Genomic DNA, 22,022 nt, shown 5'->3' on the forward strand with positions numbered 1-22,022 from the left:
TTATAATATCAGAATTGTGTGATATAAATTCGCAATTGTGTCTTATAAAGTCACAAAGAAAACTTTTTTTCTCAGAATTGTGTTTATATCTCACAATTCTGACTTTATAACATGCAGTTGCGAGTTATAGTCAGAATTGCGAGTTATAAATTCAGAATTGTGAGATATAAACTCGCAATTCTGAGAAAAAACGTCAGTCTTTTTTTCCTCACATTTGGACATTATAACTCGCAATTCTGACTTTATATCACGTAATTCTGACTTTATAACTCACAATTCTGACTTTATATCACGCAAATCTGACTATAATTCGCAATTCTGACTATAATTCGCAATTCTGACTATAATTCGCAATTCTGACTTTATATCTCGCAATTCTGACTTTATAACTTGCAATTCTGACTTTATAACTCGCAATTCTGACTTTATATCTCACAATTCTGACTTTATATCTAGCGATTCTGACTATAATTCGCAATTCTGACTTTATAACATGCAGTTGCGAGTTATAGTCAGAATTGCGAGTTATAAATTCAGAATTGTGAGATATAAACTCGCAATTCTGAGAAAAAACGTCAGTCTTTTTTTCCTCACATTTGGACATTATAACTCGCAATTCTGACTTTATATCACGTAATTCTGACTTTATAACTCACAATTCTGACTTTATATCACGCAAATCTGACTATAATTCGCAATTCTGACTATAATTCGCAATTCTGACTTTATATCTCGCAATTCTGACTTTATAACTTGCAATTCTGACTTTATAACTCGCAATTCTGACTTTATATCTCACAATTCTGACTTTATATCTAGCGATTCTGACTATAATTCGCAATTCTGACTTTATATCTCACAATTCTGACTTTATAACTCGCAATTCTGACTATAACTTGCAACTCTGACTTTATATCTAGCAATTCTGACTATAATTCGCAATTCTGACTTTATATCTCACAATTCTGAATTTATATCTAGCAATTCTGACTATAATTCGCAATTCTGACTTTATATCTCACAATTCTGACTTTATAACTCGCAATTCTGACTATAACTTGCAACTCTGACTTTATATCTAGCAATTCTGACTATAATTCGCAATTCTGACTTTATATCTCACAATTCTGACTTTATATCTAGCAATTCTGACTATAATTCGCAATTCTGACTTTATATCTCACAATTCTGACTTTATATCACGCAATTCTGACTTTATATCTAGCAATTCTGACTATAATTCGCAATTCTGACTTTATATCTCACAATTCTGACTTTATATCACGCAATTCTGACTTTATATCTAGCAATTCTGACTATAATTCGCAATTCTGACTTTATATCTCACAATTCTGACTTTATATCACGCAATTCTGACTTTATATCTCACAATTCTGACTTTATATCTAGCAATTCTGACTATAATTCGCAATTCTGACTTTATATCTCACAATTCTGACTATAACTTGCAACTCTGACTTTATATCTCACAATTCTGACTTTATATCTCACAATTCTGACTTTATATCACACAATTCTGACTTTATATCTCACAATTCTGACTATAACTTGCAACTCTGACTTTATATCTCACAATTCTGACTTTATATCTCACAACTCTGACTTTATATCTCACAATTCTGACTTTATATCTCACAATTCTGACTTTATTACTTGCAACTCTGACTTTATATCTCACAATTCTGACTTTATATCTCACAATTCTGACTTTATATCTCACAATTCTGACTTTATTACTTGTAACTCTGACTTTATATCTCACAATTCTGACTTTATATCTCACAATTCTGACTTTATATCTAGCAATTCTGACTATAATTCGCAATTCTGACTTTATATCTCACGATTCTGACTTTATATCTCACAATTCTGACTTTATAACTTGCAACTCTGACTTTATATCTCACAATTCTGACTTTATAACATGCAGTTGCGAGTTATAGTCAGAAATGGGAGTTATAAATTCAGAATTGTGAGATTTAAACTCGCAATTCTGAGAAAAAACGTCAGTCTTTTTTTCCTCACATTTGGACATTATAACTTGCAACTCTGACTTTATATCTCACAATTCTGACTTTATATCTCACAATTCTGACTTTATATCTAGCAATTCTGACTATAATTCGCAATTCTGACTTTATATCTCATAATTCTGACTTTATAACTTGCAATTCTGACTTTATATCTCACAATTCTGACTTTATATCTAGCAATTCTGACTATAACTTGCAACTCTGACTTTATATCTCACAATTCTGACTTTATCTCACAATTCTGACTTTATATCTCACAACTCTGACTTTATATCTCACAACTCTGACTTTATATCTCACAATTCTGACTTTATATCTCACAATTCTGACTTTATTACTTGCAACTCTGACTTTATATCTCACAATTCTGACTTTATATCTCACAATTCTGACTTTATATCACACAAATCTGACTTTATCTCACAATTCTGACTTTATATCTCACAATTCTGACTTTATATCTAGCAATTCTGACTATAATTCGCAATTCTGACTTTATATCTCACGATTCTGACTTTATATCTCACAATTCTGACTTTATAACTTGCAACTCTGACTTTATATCTCACAATTCTGACTTTATATCACACAATTCTGACTTTATATCTCACAATTCTGACTTTATATCACACAATTTTGACTTTATATCTCACAACTCTGACTTTATAACTTGCAACTCTGACTTTATATCTCACAATTCTGACTTTATTACTTGCAACTCTGACTTTATATCTCACAATTCTGACTTTATATCACACAATTCTGACTTTATATCTCACAATTCTGACTTTATATCTTACAATTCTGACTTTATGTCACGCAATCCTGACTTTACAACTTGCAGTTGTGAGTTTATATCTCGCAATTCTATGAAAAAAAGTCAGAATTATGAGATATAAACTCGCAATTGCGAGAAAAAATGTCTGAATTCTGAGATAAAAAAAGTCTCAATTACCTTTTTTATTTTTTATTTCATGGCGGAAACAAGCTTCCATACATGAGGCATCATTTAACACATTAATGTTGATATTAAAGTTAAAAGCTCACCTGTCTAACAGTGTAAATTATTATTTTTAATTGCTAATAATGACAAATTCCATTAAGCTGTAAAAATTACTTGTGACTAGTAAAAACACTGTTGTATAAATAAATATTCAAAAAGAAGTTCTACAAAAATATAAGATTTAATCATAATTAAAAATTTAATTAAATTTTTAAACAATTTTTTTTAAATTAAATTAAATCAATTAAATTAAATTAAATTAAAACAAATCTCCAAAAAAAGCCCCAAAGTCACACTGAAGCATTTATGGCCGAATCCTGAATTGACCTCTCACCTTGTATCTTTCACCAGCAGCTGTTTGATGAAGCTTTTGGCCAGTTCACTGGTGCTGCCGAAGAACTCCTCATCAAATTCAAAGTTAACTGCTGATATGTTTGCAAGTGTTTCCTGCTTGGAGTCACCCAGGAACGGCGAAGCGCCGCTCAATCTGAAAAAGAAGGACAAATGCTTGACCTATGTACAAGCACATTGGAAATTCCTGCTAATTAATATTCCTGTAACTGATCCGACAGTGGAATCCAAACACGTGCAGGAGTTTATGCATCAGACAGCTGTTAAGAGCCATAATTATGTTTAAAATGGTGATGGGTGGAACAGTTTGGGTGCAACTGTCTGATGGCCCAAGGCTCAACCTGTCATTCATTATTCACTCTGCTAGTATATTTGTTTAGCTTTATCATTCTCAATGAACATATGAGCTTGTGAACTGCTAATTCCATATTTATTTATTTATTTATTTAATTTAATTTATTTTATCTGAATTAGTTTTTGTTAGTTTATCTGCTTACTATTTATTTACTAATATTTTTTAATTTTTATTTATTAATCATAATATTATATTTATTTATTTGCAATGCCTTTCAAAAAATTCTGAAAGCTTCAGCTTTGCCTCACAAGAATAAATTATATTGAAAATACAGTATATTAAAATAGAAAACACATTTTAAATTGTAATAATAATTCACAATATTACTGTTTTTACAGTATTTTATCAAATAAATACAGTCTTGGTGAGCAGAAGAGACTGTTTTCAAAAAATCTTACTAACCCCAAACATTTGAATTTGAACATTTGAATCGTGTATTTATCTATCCCCATGCCATTTTGCTATTTTTATTATTGGATATTGTTTGTTCTACTATATTACCTATATTTGACATGAATTATATTACTAATATAGAAGAAAATCATTTAAATACTATAAAATTATTGTCAGATTTATTCATCTAAACAAAAACGCCCTTGTATAAACTGAGTATACTGGGTGCGATCAGATATTCATCACAATAATAAAAAAAGTCCTAATCCTAATCATGTTCCTGTTGGCAATGGGTGTAACATTATAATGGGTGTTATTGTTTGATATGTGAGAACCACTTATTCATTATTCACCAGTGTGGTTCATCAATACATTTGTTCAGCATGTGACCAGTTAATTACATGTGTATGGAACTCAACAGAATGTCTATGAATGTCTGGATGTTTAGTCCGAGAAGAAGGAATCCACATTCCTTCATTCACACTCACAGGATGTATGTGATGACTCCGATGCTCCTGGAGGAAACAGAGGGGCAGAAGAGAGCACATGGTTAAGCCATTGCCGAGCTTTGACGCTTACTGTATGTAAAGTACAAAGCGTGATGTGCTTAAAAGTTCTCACCACATGTCGGCCTCTAATCCCAGCTGCTCATAGTTGACTATCTCTGGAGCTGAAAATAAACCAGGTTAGAGGCATCAGCTACATTCGATTCAAAACAACAATGTAGGATGTCCAAAGATGGGAGAGAATTTCAGCAGCGTTGTTGTAATATGAACACTCACTTAGCGTTTTACATCATGAACTTTTGAACTTACCAACAAATTCTGGAGTCCCAAAAATGTTTTTGAACTCTACTCCGTCTTTGATCCTATGCGCCAAACCGAAGTCGATAAGCTTGATCCGTGGCAGTTGGATGTTGTTATCCAGGAGCATGATGTTCTCAGGCTGGAAGACAATTAAATTACCCATTAAATCCATAAACAGTCATCCAAACTATGTCAATAACAAGAAATTAAGTACTTCAATCAATTGACAGCTGTTTCCATTGACATTATGGGTGTCACTGTCTGACCGTTCAAGACTGAACCTGTCAATCATTATTATTTACAGTTCTAGTTTATCGCTATATTTCTTGACCTTTATTATTTTAAATGACTGTATGAGCATGTGAGAAACGAATTCCATAATTATTCATTTACTTATCTAATTCATATTTATGCATTTACCTGCTTAATAATAATTTAATTTATCCCCATGCATGCTGTTTTTATAGTTGGATATTGTTTGTTCTACTATATTATAATTTTACATGATCTATACTTAATAAAGCAGTTAAGAAAAAAATCATCTCAATTCTACAATCTAGTGGGATACACTTGACTTCAGTTCTAAATATAGAGAAATATCTAAAAATTTAACTGAAAAAAGTGGAACTGAAACACCTTGAGTTTACAAAGCACATTGTAGCCTGATAGCTAATATTGAAGATGTGTCTTGCTAACCTTTCTTAGCCTGACAGAAAATACAAGCTATTTTAGTGCTCCATGTTTTTGTATCATTCATGACAATGAAAACAACAAGCTTTCCATTTTCAAGTCCATCTCAGTAAAAGGTACGGTTGTTATGTGTGTGTACGGCTAATCAGCGTTAACCTCCACCTCAGCAGTTTGCATGCTGATGAAGTGGCTGAAGGTTCATGTAATTCTGAGGGACGTTGCGTGGGACTCAACACCTGTTATGTTCCCGTATTAATGCCTCTACTCACCCAAGAGGTGAAAAGAGGCATCCAGCTGACATCAAGAGTGGAGGAGGACGCACACTATGTTCCCTTAGGAATTGTGCCATGTTTAGGATGTACAAGTACGGACATTTACCTCCTTGTCAATGTAAAAAGATAGTCAATTAGTCACTGGCTACTTCTTAAATCTTTGAATTGAGCTGTTAGCTAAAATAGCTATTTTTATGAACAATTCTTCAGTGAGCATGGCATGTTTTGAGCAAGAACGGAAGTTATGCTAAGCGAATATCTTTTTGATTGGATTCTTTGGGAAATTGGGAGTTATGCTAAGCTAAGCTAATATACAGTGACCTAATTAGTGTCTACTTCCTAAATATCTGAATTTAGCTGTTAGCTAAATTAACCTTTTCTTATGAACAATTCTTTCGTGAGCATGGCACAAGACTTTGTTTACATAGCAGTTAGCATGTGTTGTTTTGAGAAAGAATGGAAGTTATTCTAAGCTAATATCTTTTTGACTGGATTCTTTGGGAGTTATGCTAAGCTAAGCTAATATACAGTGACCTAATTAGTATCTGGCTACTTCTTAAATATCTGAATTTAGCTGTTAGCTAAATTAACATGTTTAAAGGCCAATTCTTTTGTGAGCATGGCACGTTTTGTCAGCGGTTAGCATATGTTTATTGGTGTAAGCAAGAGAGTTATGCAAAGCTCATATCTTTGAGTGAAAGTTTTTGGGAGTAAAGAACTGTTCATACCAAGATGAATATTCAGTGACAAATTTAGTGTGATAAACATTTTAATTTGAATGAATGCTGATTCACATGCTATTTTAATGTCTAATTTTCTATCATACTGCAAAAAAACTGTCCAAAGCCATTACTGTTACAATAAAACTACAACTTGGTGTCACTCAATAAACTATTTCACTAAGCAAGAGTGAATAGCAGAGGAAGAATCCAGACCTGGCAGTCTTTCCTTGTACTCTTTTATTTGAGCATGGCATGGTGTGTTTGTCAAAAAAAGCAATAAGCATGTTGTTTTGAGAAAGAAAAGAAGATCTGCTAAGCTAGTATCTTTTCCAGTGAGAGACTTTGGGAGTTATGCTAAGCTGAGGTAAGCTAATATCCAGTGACCTAAATAGTAACTGGCTACTTCCTAAATCTTTGAATTTAGCTTTTAGCTAAAATATCTATTTTTATGAACAATTCTTTCGTGAGCATCGCACTACACTTTTTGTTTAGCAGTTAGCATGTTTTGTTTTGAACAAGAAACTGAGTTATGCTAAGCTAATTGTTTGATAAACACCATAACGAATACGAAATCTGAACGGCTGTTTGAAAGCCTACAAATATTGTTTGACTTCAGTGACAAGAGGGTGTCAGAAGCGTAAAGTTACGTAGCACTTTGTGTAACCAGGATATTTCAGCAGAGGGAATCTGCATTTTCATTCAGCCCATCTGCTGGTTTTTACGCATTGATCTGAACAGGCTAAGTGATATCCTGTGATCTACTGTAATCACTAGCGACTTCTTAAATCTCTAAATTTTGCTGGAATGGCATGAATTGTTTACATAGCAGTTAGCATGTGTTGACTGGAACAAGAGAGGAAGTTAGCCAAAGTAATATCTTTTGAGTGTCTCTGGCTGCCCTTGTAGAGCTCAAGCGTGTGCTGGCGACTGTGGAGACGTAGCACTTAGGAAAACAGGATGGAGATTATCGCTGAGAACAGCGTGGGTGACATGTCTCATCATGTGCCGCTGATAACCTTGCTGTGTTAGAATGTCTGGATCCGGGCCAGGCTGGACGAGGAACACATGTGAATGGGGCACAAACACACGTACGCTCTCAGCCCATGATGGGACGGTGTTCGTCACAATGATTAGTTAGAGCTGTCATTAGCAGAGGAAGTTGTTTATAAGCTGAAAAGACTGAAAGGAAGGAATTTCCAGACGGTTGACAGAAATGGGGTCATGTATGCATTCCCAAGAAACAGTACAATAGCAGGTCTTAGAAAAGTGAATAGCTATTTTGTCATGCAAAGTTTCAGGTGTTGCCATGCAACAGACCCGATTGTTCTTCAGTAAAGGCCAATTCACCTCTGCTTGAGGAAGAGCTATACTGTTGCCATGGCAACCGTTATAGCTGTTTCTCGCCTCCAGAACCAAGCCATTTATAGGAAACTATACGACTGACTTAAGATCTCTGAGACAGCCTTTGGACAAAACTTGTTTTGTACCTTCAGGTCAAAATGTGCAATTTTCTTGGAGTGCAGGTACTGAACTCCGTTGAGAATCTGTTTGATGAATTCTGTGGCTTCCTCTTCACTCAGTGACTCCTTCTGAGCCAGGAAGTCGAAGAGCTCACCTCCTGAAACACTGAAAAAAAAAAAAGCAGTTGGTTATCCATCCGTCCGTCCGTCCATCCATCCATCCATCCATCCATCCATCCATCCATCCATCCATCCATCCATTTATCTATCTATCCATCTATCTATCTATCTATCTATCTATCTATCTATCTATCTATCTATCAGTCTATCTATCTATCTATATATCTGTCTGTCTATCTGTCTATCATCCATTTATCCGTCCGTCCGTCTATCTATCTATCAGTCTATCTATCTATCTATCTATCTATATATCTGTCTGTCTGTCTGTCTGTCTGTCTATCTATCTATCTATCTATCAGTCTATCTATCTATCATCCATTTATCCGTCCGTCTGTCTATCTATCTGTCTGTCTGTCTATCTGTCTATCATCCATTTATCCGTCCGTCCGTCCGTCTATCTGTCTGTCTATCTATCTATCTATCTATCTATCTATCTATCTATCTATCTATCTATCTATCTATCTATCTGTCCGTCCGTCCATCCATCCGTCTGTCTGTCTATCATCCATTTATCCATCCATCTATCTATCTATCTATCTATCTATCTATCTATCTGTCTGTCTGTCTGTCTGTCTGTCTATCATCCATTTATCCGTCCGTCCGTCTATCTATCTATCTATCTGTCTATCTGTCTATCATCCATTTATCCGTCCGTCTATCTATCTATCTATCTATCTATCTATCTATCTATCTATCTGTCCGTCCGTCCATCCATCCGTCTGTCTATCATCTATCTATCTATCTATCTATCTATCTATCTATCTATCTATCTATCTATCTATCTATCTATCCATTCATCCATTCCTTATGCATTTTTGCTATTTCTAAAATTGCACATCATTTGTACTGTATATTTAATTTCATTATGTAAATATTTCTAATAATAATATCTTATAAATCAATCCTACAATCATTGTTAAAAACTATTTATTAGTCTAAATGAAAAAAAGGCCCGCCTAACTGAGTATAAACTGAGCATAGAAAGTACAGTTTATCTCACACATAGATGTTCATCTCAACAAAATGAGACTAGTAAACTTCCTCTGTGACAGTTAACCACAGCAGAGCTTAAACAGCTTAGCACAGTCCTTTTTATCACCAACATCAAGCCACTTTATCATAGCTCTGCAGAAATCTCTTTCCCATACACTCACAGACATTTTAATACATTAATATATCAGAACAGCTGACAGTCACAGACAGTCCATTCAACTACTGTTCTGATTGGATTCAGGCCACAATTAGTCCTAATTGAGCTTCCACGCTCCCATGCACACATTTCAGGCAGGGAAAACCTGTGCCGGGCCTCCCAGCAACTCTAGAGCTCTGACATTTACTACAGCTTCCCTTACACATTCAGAGAATGACACACACAGGCCTCCAGACCACGAGATACAACAACAACAAATTGCAAATTGTTCCCTTTAAAATGACGTAAGGGAAAAGTCAACAATGCATACTGGAAATGTTAAAATATTTGAGTATGTAAACAACAATATGCCAGTAATGTTCATACATTTAAAAATGGGTAGCATGGTAGTTTAGTCATGGGTAATATTAGATTAAAAAATGAGCCAAACTGATGCACTGATGAAAATTCAATAGGAATACATACTATATAGAAGTACTGTGCCATCTTTGCACCTTTGGCATAATATTTACAACGCACAATGATTTGGGATGCACCAATCCTAATGTCACATACTGTGTAGGATGGAGAATATGCAAAATAAGATGCGAACTACATCATGCAGCCAATGTTTTTGCCCACTAATGCATCCGACCCAATGAATCAGATGTTTGTTGATTGAAATGGTACTTGAAGCAGCTGTTATAGCTCAGGACTAGATGGTAAGAGTTCTTTTGAGAAAGCTTTAAGAGACTATAGTTGAGAACTACTTTTTCAAACAGCAGTGAGTCAGATAAATTATGAGCTCTTGGATGAGGGCGGCAGGCATTAGTCAACTAACTAAAGAGAAATGTCATTTGAGGACAGGCACTTGAAATCAAGCAGTAGCTCATTCATTTGAAGATACAACCCTGTTTGTTATAGTTGTAATGGGTTTCCTATCACATTTCCACAAATGGCCTTCAAATTTTTTGCTGGATTTTTCATTTATATTCAGCAATCTTAGGTGTGAAAGAACAAAAATAGCCTTCTGAATTCTAAGGGTCAGAGAAAAGATGAGTTCATGTAAAACTAAGGCTGTGTCTGAAAGCTCAAGACACATCCGAATCCAATGATTGTACCACATCCTGTCTATTGAAATACTTTCATCTAATCGATTTTTGAAGACAGCACAGATGTGTCCTTTGATATCTCACAATCCTGTGCGTTCCATTCTGTAACAGTTGAACTAAAATATAAATATGGCATCTGAAAGTTGAGGTTGGTGGTCAGTTTATGTGTAAATGTAGCAGAACCTGATTTCACGAAGTGCAACATGTTCCTGGATCAACATCTTTGTTGATCCTGGAGCAACATTCCAATCAACCAGTCAGATCTGAGGGACAAGTTTACAGTTTATGTCAAGTTTAGGCTTAAAACCAGGGTAAGGCGCTGCAGAACCTGATTTCACGAAGTGCAACATGTTCCTGGATCAACATCTTTGTTCATCCTGGAGCAACATTCCAATCAACCAGTCAGATCTGAGGGGCAAGTTTACAATTTATATCAAGTTTAGGCTTAGAACAAGGGAAAGGCGCTGCAGAACCTGATTTCATGAAGTGCAACATGTTCCTCGATCAACATTTGTGTTGATCCTGGAGCAACATTACAATCAGCCAATCAGATTTAAGGGACAAGTTTACAGCTTATGGTAAATACCCTGGTTATAAGTTAGGCTTACAACCGGGGTATTCACCTATGATTTCCCTCTGATTTTAGGGATAAGTTATGGGTTGGGTTAGGTTTAGGGTTGGGATAGGGTTAGGACAAAAGTTTCGACTGGAATGTTGTTCCAGGATCAACAAAATATACTGACCCAAGAACGCATCTAACTCTGCAAAATCAGGCTGTGTTATTTGTTCTACATCAGTGTTATTCGCCTATCATTTCCCTCTGATTTCAGGGATAACTTACGGGAATGGTTAGGTTTAGGGGTAGGGATATGGTTAGGACAGGAATGTCATTCCTAGATCTACAAAATATGTTGACCCAGCAACGCATCTAACTTTGCAAAATCAGGATGTGCGTAAATGTACGTTTTAAGACCGTTTTTTTTTTTACACTTTTGATGTCTTTTCTAGTAAAACACTAGTATTGAAGATCATTAAACTGCTGCCTCAGAAGTCAGTCTGAAATCAGTTTCGTGAGATAATTTATGCAAACGCTGCCTGAAAAGTCATAGGTAACGAGACAACAAGTCAGCTTCCTAATCTTTGAAACGTTGAATTTGGCCTAGGGACAGGGAAAAAATGAAACGATAAAAGGGTTTAGGATATGGCCCCTTTAAGAGCTATACAGTGAGGACAGCTGTGCGAGTGGGTAATTGTAGCTCTTCACAAATGGCGTGGGAGGACGTATTCTCACTCACAGCTCCAGGATGAGCACCACGTCAGTGCGGTTCTCGTAAACGTCATGCAGCATGATGATGTTGGGGTGCTGGAGGTCCTGAAGGATGTCCACCTCTCTCTCGATCTCCTCTCGCCGAACACCTCTCCGGCTCGCCCGACTTTGCCGCTTTTTTATGAACTTTGCAGCATATTCCACACCCGTACTCTTCTCCTTACAGCGTTTCACAATAGCAAACTGCCCACTGAGTAAAAGAAAGAGTGAGAGAGAGAAAAAACATTCAGTTCTTCTGCATAATAAGCCAGATGATGAATGATCTGAGTAATCACTTCAAACATTCATCTCCCCAGGATATGGTTAATAACGCAATAGCACAAGAAGCTGCCACATCGTATCTGTCAGGATTTAAACATTCCAGGGGATTAAAACATTTTCTTCAAACATTACTTTATTTTAAGAAAATAATCAACAGCACAAGAATAAAATGAACATTCGGAACAATGTATATACCCCACTCATTTATCTAGTGACACTTTAGTTTCAGTAAAAGACAGCACTTTTTTCCCCACCTTTGCATTCACTTAGATCTTTAAGTGTGATGCAAATGTGTAGGTTGTAATGACAAAATACATGAAATTAGTGTTGCCAACTATTTTCAATGGGAAGTAGCTCAAAAAGTCGATAAATGTCGCTAGATGACAAAATGTGCCAACTGTCGGCACTTTACATGTTTTCGTTCCTAATCCATGCTCACATACTGTACTTTAATATATAGTTGAATGTCCAATAAAGCTGTCTCATTTAAGCCTTCATAATTTTCTGTCAGACAACAGAGCAAGTATGATATAGTGACTGACTAAATGCTAACCAGTAGTCCAAAAAGTCCCTAGATTTGTCGATTGTCCCATTTTTTGAAAAAATAAAAGTTGTTAAAGGGGTGTGAAAAGTTGCTAATCTAGCTACAAAGTTGATAAATTGACAACACTGAATGCAAATCAACAGACTAATTTTGGCACTAATGTGAGACTTTTGAATCTGAATCTATATCAAATTGAAATACAAATCTGTATCTGATCTGTGAGTAAGGTGTTTTTTAAGCATCACAGTTTGGTTAAACTAAAATGCGCACCTTCTTGTCAAATTCTCCAAAGCTGTTTGCCAAGCTTTCGATTAAATTTCATATTTGAAATCACCAATGAAATCTGACAACAGCTACCTCATAAATTTTGTTTCTAAAAGCTCGAATCATGACAAAACAAAACTGTATTTTTCAGGCTGGATCAAGCTAATGCCCATGCGCAGTCCTAAGTGCGCGTCTCTTTAGGAAGCGTGCGTCTGACTGTTTCTATAGGAACCGGAGCTTCTAATGGCCGCTGCAGTGACGCGATGACTTTACCAATCGGCGATTGGCTCTTATTTAGAAGGTGGGACTTATTCCGCCATATTGCGCATTGCACTTTCTTCGATTCAAAACAATACGAGTGACGCGTCTTGTGTTATTCTATAGTCTTTGCTTGAACATGAATTGACACTGGACTAAAACATCCAAACCCAGAGAGGAGACTTTACCTCCACTGCAAAAGACGACAACATGCCACTGAGACATTACTGGGAATAGTTTCAATAAAAGCTTAATTTCCTTAAATGTAAACAGAAATGCTTGAAATCCTTTAACGCCAACTGGCAGAAACATTAGAAACAAGAGAAAATACTTAACTGGAGCCAAATTAGTGTCAGTCTAATAATAGTCTCTATAATCTCTATTTAGGTGCATCAAATTCAACATATAGCACCACATTTTCCAGTTTAATTACAGAGACTCTTATGCAAGGGATACTGACATCACAAGTATATTAACATATGACCGCCCACGTTCAGTATTTAGTAACTTGGCATAGCTTTGCTCTTAGCCTGTGAAACCCATTGGGTTTGCGCTGTTGAACTGAACAATCAGTTATGCGTTGGATCTTTAATGCTGCAATATGTCTGCAAGGATATTTTGTACTTGAGCTCCCTATAGAAGCTCGGAAAAGAGCATTTCTTGCATAGCGAAAGCCTAAGAGGAAATCCTGCCGCAGGGACGCACGCACCAACTGGGGTCATGGTGTGGGAGGAAAACGCTCTCAGAGAAGAGAGAGACAGAGAAGAGGAATGCCACCCACCCACCGCTTCTATGTCAAAGACGCTTTTGCTTCCTCACGCATGCTTTGAACATTTCAAACAATATCTCCCCAGTCAATCCCGACAGATGAAATATATCTGCTGCTCATGTTATCTATTGGTTTGTATAGACTGTGGGCATTAAAGATTAAAGTAGAAATTAGGGATGCACCAATACTGATTAATGATTCCAGATTCAGCAACGTTCAGGAAGAATGTATAAAGGGTTTTAAAGGGGTGGTTGATCATGATTTCACTTTTTTTAAACTTTAGTTAGTGTGTAATGTTGCTGTTAGAGCTTAAACAAGATCTGCAAAGTTACGACGCTCAAAGTTCAATGCAAAGGGAGATATTTTCTTTTAAAGAATTCTGTTTAAGGACTACAACAAATGGCTGGTAGGGACTACAACGAGTTTCTTCCTGGTTTATTGACATCACTAACCCTAAAATTTACATAAACCCCGCCCCTGAGAACACACAACAAAGGGGGTGAGGCCATGTTGGGCTGCTTTAGAGAAGAGGAAGAGTTGTTGTAGTAGAGTGTTGTTCACATGCCGTCATTTTACGGTCAGTTCAACGCTGGATTTGCACAAAAGATTAACATGACAGCACATGCTAGTCGATGAGTTGAATCAACTTCACAACAACTACATAAATTTATCCACTAACCATTCAAAATCGTCCAGTTTCATTCTAAAAGTTGTAACTTCTTCCTGAGTCTCTCCATCAGTGTCCGACTCCGGTTTGAACAATGTAAGGCTGAACACCGTTACTGATAATCGTCATTTTGGCTGCGTGAGATTGTCCAGCTTTGTTGTTGTTGAGCAACCGAAGCGCGAGCTGTTAAAGCTGTTATAATAAATGATCTGTGGGGTATTTTGAGCTGAAACTTCAAAAAACACATTCTGGGGACACCAGAGACTTATATTATCTTGTAAAAGGGACATAATAGGTCCCCATTAAAGGGGGTTGTATAATAGAAAACAGGATCTTTCTTTCTCTTTTGATATAAAAGTGATTTATCACAATCTGCAGACGTACTCCAATAATACAGAAACTCATTCCTGATGCACATGGACATGGGCAGATTTAGGAAGTGTCTCTGAGTCACGACTATATCTAGCATGTGTCTATCAGACCACAGATCTAGACGGACTGCATCTAAACTGACTAAGCTGGCCGTTCTTGACATCATGCCTCATGTCTGTATGTACATTTGGCCTGGCTCATTATCAGCTGTGACTGGGAAATACTGTCCAACTCCTCTGGTCCTCGTGCCAGACGGCCCGTACCATCACAGAGGGACAGAGCAGAGAGGAGGGATTACGGGAAAATTAACAACAGGATGAGGGGGAACAACAAGGGATGATGTCTTCTCTTTGAAATGTGCGGGATGTTTTGCAAGGTTTCTAAACAATGTCATCTGTAGGAATGTCTTCCAGAAGACCACAGCAGACTATGTAAATAGTGAGTCTTAGCATTCTTAGTTGTTAAAGTCTGATATATATATCTTTCTTTTAATATGTTTCACTTTAAAATGTCACAACATACATTTTGACTATTAGTTCAGTTATAGATAAGACCATGCAAACAACTTTGTGTATCTTTTAAGTACTTCTGTGTTCCTGTTCCCTTTTCTCTGATCTCACATGGGAAGTGTATAAAAACATGATGCTGCAGACTAAAGTTCTGTTTGTCACCTGCTGTTTTTGTTCATGCATCAAGTTCAAATGTGCTGTGAGAATAGGCCGTGTAGATTATGCTCAGTGAGCAGATGATTAGACCATGATTGCAGCCAGTTATTTCCTGTGTTTCACATGAAGCCCCACTGAGAGGTTCCATAAAGGCTGCGATAGGCTGTGTATATAGTATATGTGTGTGTCTCTGTTATCATATCAATACTGGGCTAATGTTAGATCCCACCCTATATCTCTTCTACCTGCTGGTACACATAGGGGAGCTACAGATTTTTTGTCATCCCCATAGAGGGTCATACATTCTTGTGAATCTCATAAAACCTCTCAAGTACATGTCCGAATCACATTTCATCCAAAAATATTTGAAATAAAATGAAGACTGAAGAAGCTCTTTTTGGTTACACTTTGTTTTGATGATCCCCTTTAGACATTTTGCAACTTTGCACCTACATGTCAACTAACTCTCTTTAGAGTCTTAGAAGACTGGTAGGGCAACACCAAAAAGTAATGTGATTGGCTGTTGTACTATGACGGTCGCGTCAGCTCAAGCTTCAGACACGCCCTACGTCAAGCTTTGACACTGACGCCCCGAGTGAATGCAGCGTAATAGTCAGTAGAATGTCTAATAGGGCACCCTCAAAATAAAGTGTTAGCAGATATTAAGCAGACAGTCTACTAATACTCTACTAATACTCTGATGACAGTTAGTTGAAATGTAGGTGCAATGTTACTTACAGTTAGTACAATGTCTAAATTGGACCATTAAAATAAAGTGTTGCCCCCTTTATTCCCCCAGAGTGATGTTATTTTTGACAATTAAGCACATTCTCATTAAAAAGCAGAAAAAAGTCGGCACACCATAGCTCCAAAAATAAGCAAAAAATGTAGTATAAGACTCAGACAAGTCGACTTTTTTGTCGACATGATTTTCCCATAATTCTCATTACCATAAATAAAATGTCATTCTCATTAGTCTGAGAAAAAATATTAAATTGTAAAATATTTATACATTACAGTACTTTTTTGTGTACTACATTAAATTATGCTGATTTAATAAAGAAAAGTTAAAACAGCATAAAAATAGAGTACTAATTGAGAATTAAATGAAAAATCATTACTGAGAATATAGGAATTTCAAAACTAATCAAAAATGTTCAGATTTAATGTTCACAAAATCTGCATTAAGGTTAGAATTAGAGAGAAAAATGTGCCATGAAAATTGTCATGAAAATTCCAAAATGTAAAACATTTGAATGTTTTTAAATATATATATATTCACCGCAGTAATGGTAGACTTTTTTTTTGTTTGTTTGTTCCCAGATGGCACACAGCCTCAAGGCCAAGGGGAATTTTTGTTTTATTGCAAAATCGCAAATATAATAAAGACAGAGAGATGTGTACGCTGAGAAAAGAAACGCTGATTTTAAAAAAACAACAACTTTTATTTCACTCAGAGGACATTTTTCTCACTGAGTCTAATGCGGTTTTCTGTTCATGTAATAAAATCAAGAGAAGAATTGGATTACAGTTCAGTGCCTTTGGCAAACAGAACCGAATAAGTTTGATTGCTAAATCAGTAGGGACTATTGGCCACATCAATAACTATGTTTGTTTAACAACCTATAACCCACTGAGATACAAGGACGCCAAACACTGCGAGGCCTCCGCCTGGAAAAAGGGTCGGGCTGTCCACGGAGAGCTCAGAGGGGCCTATAAGATAAGAGGTTTGCCTCATACACACAGCACAGGCATGGAAAACCAAAACAGTCTGAACAGGAACGTGTATCCCGAGGGATAGCCGGTCTCTCCCAGAGCCATGGGAGAAAGCAAACCTAGACCAAAACAACTCAGCGTCTCAAGTTTTCTTTCCATTTATCACATTAGAGGAATATTTCACCTCTACAAGACACAATAATGTAATTTATAGCCAGTAAGCTTTCAAGTCACAGCACATGAAGATGCAGGCAACGTATGTGTGAAGCAAATCTTAGAGGAATTTACTCAAAGCACATCATTTTCTGGTTAATTTCCTGGTTAAGTATTACTGTACATCTTGAATTTTGAGTGGTTCATATGTAATATGACCCAAAATTACCTTGGTTTGGACAAATGCGGTTGTAAATGAATATTAAGTTATGGTGGATATTCTGAATAAGGTGTTTAAGACCCAAAAATCTGATTAATACAGGAATATTCCAGCCATTTTATGTCGATTTCTAGAAACTGGAATATTGGCTTAATCTGGTTTTGGTTGTAAATATATTTACAAAAAGCTTATATAATTGGAAAATGGCCATATTCTGATTAATCTAACCTCAATTTATAAAAATCGTGTGCACGATTTACTTATTCGCTCCCTCGATTTACTAAATCGTGCGCACGCTTTACTAAGTCGTTCCCCCGATTTATAAATTGTGCGCACACTTTACTAATTCGTTCCCTCGATTTGCTAAATCATGCGCACACTTTACTAATTCGTTCACTTGATTTGCTAAATCGTGTGCACGATTTACTTATTCGTTCCCTAGATTTGCTAAATCGTGTGCACGATTTACTTATTCGTTCCCTAGATTTGCTAAATCGTGCGCACGATTTACTTATTTGTTCCCTAGATTTGCTAAATAGTGGGCACGCTTTACTAAGTTGTTCCCCCGATTTATAAATCGTGCGCACAATTTACTTATTCGTTCCCTCGATTTACTAAATCGTGTGACCACTTTACTAAGTCGTCCCCTCAATTTATAAATCGTGCGAACACTTTACTAATTCGTTCCCTCGATTTGCTAAATCGTGCGAACACTTTACTAAGTCGTCCCCTCAATTTATAAATCGTGCGCACGATTTACTTATTCGCTCCCTCGATTTACTAAATCGTGTGCACGCTTTACTAAGTCGTTCCCCCAATTTATAAATCGTGCGCACACTTTACTAATTCGTTCCCTCGATTTGCTAAATCATGCGCACACTTTACGAATTCGTTCACTTGATTTGCTAAATCGTGCACACGATTTACTTATTCATTCCCTAGATTTGCTAAATAGTGGGCACGCTTTACTAAGTCGTTCCTCCGATTTATAAATCGTATGCACAATTTACTAATTTGTTCCCTCGATTTGCTAAATCGTGCGAACACTTTACTAAGTCGTCCCCTCAATTTATAAATTGTGCGCACGATTTACTTATTCGCTCCCTCGATTTACTAAATCGTGCGCATGCTTTACTAAGTCGTTCCCCTGATTTATAAATCGTGTGCACGATTTACTTATTCGTTCCCTCGATTTATAAATTCACATTTATTTGTATAGCGCTTTTCACAATACGTATTGTTTCAGCAGTGAAACAGTTTAAATTGTGCGCACGATTTAGTAAATCGAGCAAATGACTTAGTAAAGCGTTACTTTTTTTCCTGCATGTCATGTGCGGGGCTCTGTAAAAATGATTGGATTTTGCCTGTAAAGGCATTCTTTCAAACCAAACAAACACTTCACAAACTGATCCTGACATTCAAAAATCCTTGTGCAGGAAAAAATTTGACTTGGTTTGTTTGACAGTGGTGTTAAATGCTTTGTCGGAGGTGCAATTTGCAGAAAAGCTGAGGGAGGAGAGAGGCATCCCATAGCAGGCGTGCCACTAGTCTCTGTTCTAAGCCTGCTTGTGTTTTTGACGGCTGGAGGTCTCAGTGGACTTTCCACTCCCAACAGCTGCTGGTTATTAGCCGGAGGGCCTCACTGGCTGTGCGCTTGACCGAACGGCGCCAGTGCAATATTCAAATGCAGGTCCAGTATGATGGCCTGAGGGGACATTATAACACTGTGTTTCATTGTAACCATGTGTGTATATATGAAAAGCTGTGTCCTCTGCTTTGACAAAAGGATGGAACAGATGTTAATGCATTCTTTATCGATCTTTAAAACAACAGAGAGTGTGTTTTTATCCCATCACAAGGGAACAAGTGCATATTTCACTGAAAAATCAGCATACAGGACCGGAAGAACTCATTTCATGTAAAAACAATAAAATATTATTGCATTATGGATGTCATTTCTTTTAAATCCTGCCAGCCAGTTCCTCTCTAACTGAACACAGACTGTCAACCCTCCCACACAATCTATCATAACAGCTTTTCAACTCCTTCGCTTCACAGCTGCCGAATACTTCCTTTTCAGCACTGTGGACAGATGATTTTTTTGCGGAGAAAACATTAACAGATTCTTCATCACAGCATCTTGTTTGTGCTGCATGAAGCAAAACAGCAGTGGGGGGAAGAATGCAAGGAATGTGCGTTGATGTTACGACAGATCCCCTTTCCTCCAACTCCTTTACTAATTTTTTGTTGATATACACTGGGAGCTTTGTGGTGACTGCGACAGCCTGTGTTTTAGCTTGCTTAAAATAGCTAACTTTACCCAGATACCCCCAATCAGGACTGTATGTCAGCTCAATATAGGGATCCATAGCACCTGTCAGTCACTTCAGTAGTCAGACACCTACATGTCCAGCCTTGAGCGTAGAAAAAACTGGATTCTTCAACATTTTAAATCAAAGCTTTACAATGGAAATAGACTAGTAGACAATATTTGATGCAAATGAAAAGTTTTTACTGTAATATACTGTATAAGTTCACCTGAACAATCAACCCTCTGACATATTAAACGGACTATACTTCTGTCCATTACAGCCTTGTTTCTGTTCATCTCAAATTATATATAACATCCACTCTGAATAAAGTCTACAGGCAGCTGCCTCCTTACATGACTTGATGAAATATGAGTCAAAAATGTCTTGACTAGTGTATTATCAAGTGTGCGGCATGATTACTTATAGTATTAGTCATTGCAGTGTTCACTCTATGACTCATAAAGATACTTTCACTCTGACAGGGCAGAAAAGTTTGAGAATATTCTCCATTAATATAATAAATAACAACAGATTCCTGAGTGGGGACATTATTGACATTAGTGAGTCCCTCGTCACCTGGTTGTCCTCATGACGACAGCCCTGTATAGATGACTCACAGATAAAGTACGCAGCCAGTAAAAATACAGAAACATATGATACCTGGTTATGGGGAAAAAACCCTCACAAACTAAAAGTTGTGCGTATAGTCTGTTGCTATATATGGGAATGATTTGCATGATCTCTTAAAATATTTATAAAATGTCATCTATCATACTGCAGCAGAGACCTGTCAAAATATACAGGACATTACCAAACAGATCAACTCTAAAAAATGCACCAATTCGTCTTTCTTCAATGGCTTTCATCACTTCCTCCTATTGCTTAACCTCAAGACAGTAAAGGGGAAGATGGCATGAGTTGTCTTTTTGTGGCATGAAAAAGAGGGCATGAGTGTTTTTTTTTTTCTGGTGAAACAAGTCTGGCTAAATTTAAAATTGTTAAATGCTGTTCATGGAGGGCCATCCAGCATCATCCGTCTATACTGAGCTCAGCAGCACATGTCGGATGTATAAACTGAATGCTTTATCCAAATATAGGTTTGCTTATGAAAGAGACAGATTTGCCAAAGCCTGCTGACTCAAAAGAACAGTTAAGCAATGTAGCAGGACCACTATGTATGTGGGTTACATAAGAGCTCTTCCTCCATCTTACCTGTCTACTAACAAACTAGCTGGAACTGGTATCTGCGCCACTACTACATAGGAGAGAGTGGGAAAAGATGAGCCATTTTTTTACTTATGTGGTCCTCAAGATATGAGGCAGAAGTACAATGAAAGTATTTCAAGTAATTTCAGGATGTTTCCTATTATTTTAAATGATCAGAATACATCAAAGGGTTCTAAAAAGATGGCTTCTTATAAAAAAAAAAGTGTTCCTCTGGCTCAGTTTACCCCAGGTAAGGGGTAAGTTGATCCGAGTCAGAAGGTGGGTGTAAACTGACCATCTAACTGAATCTGAATCAAACCCATGTGAAATTTAAAAGATAATGTACCTATTTTAAAAACTAATTTAATAATCACATTTCCTTTTACAAATATTCTTTGTTAAATTATTTTACAAATATTTCTTTTATTAAAGCTAACTTAAACAACATAAAACCAACCAAATGAAGTTGAAATTTCAGTATGTTTAATTGTTTGCATTTCTGAAACAATATGTTGAACACCAAAGATGTAACCTTCCCATAAACAGACTAAACAGAGAGTTTGTTGAGTAAAATTAAATAAAAACTAAATAAGAATGAATAAATGTCACTGAAACTAATAAACATTTTAGTCAAAAGGTTCTTGACATGGTAGTTTTTCTGCAATGTCGACCATGTCAGGCCATTAGAGACTACAGGTGGAAAGATATGATTAAACATCCTCTGGTTCATATCAGAGAAGGATTTGGTATACTTGTACACT

General features: G+C 36.5%; 1 protein-coding gene across 2 annotated transcripts in view; it reads right to left on the bottom strand.

Annotated features, from left to right (window-relative positions):
• dapk2b (death-associated protein kinase 2b) overlaps window positions 1-22,022 on the bottom strand; it is a 41,529-nt gene that overhangs the window by 9,970 nt on the left and 9,537 nt on the right. For both annotated transcript variants that reach the window (XM_051883865.1, XM_051883866.1), the window contains exons 3-8: window positions 11,823-12,044; window positions 8,134-8,272; window positions 4,972-5,101; window positions 4,778-4,826; window positions 4,645-4,671; window positions 3,392-3,544 (exon numbers count right to left, since the gene is read on the bottom strand). In XM_051883865.1, the coding sequence (XP_051739825.1) occupies window positions 3,392-3,544; window positions 4,645-4,671; window positions 4,778-4,826; window positions 4,972-5,101; window positions 8,134-8,272; window positions 11,823-12,044 (720 nt within the window). The remainder of the gene's footprint in view (window positions 1-3,391; window positions 3,545-4,644; window positions 4,672-4,777; window positions 4,827-4,971; window positions 5,102-8,133; window positions 8,273-11,822; window positions 12,045-22,022) is intronic.

Source organism: Ctenopharyngodon idella, chromosome 24 (assembly GCF_019924925.1).
Source record: "Ctenopharyngodon idella isolate HZGC_01 chromosome 24, HZGC01, whole genome shotgun sequence".
NCBI classification, from domain to species: domain Eukaryota; kingdom Metazoa; phylum Chordata; class Actinopteri; order Cypriniformes; family Xenocyprididae; genus Ctenopharyngodon; species Ctenopharyngodon idella.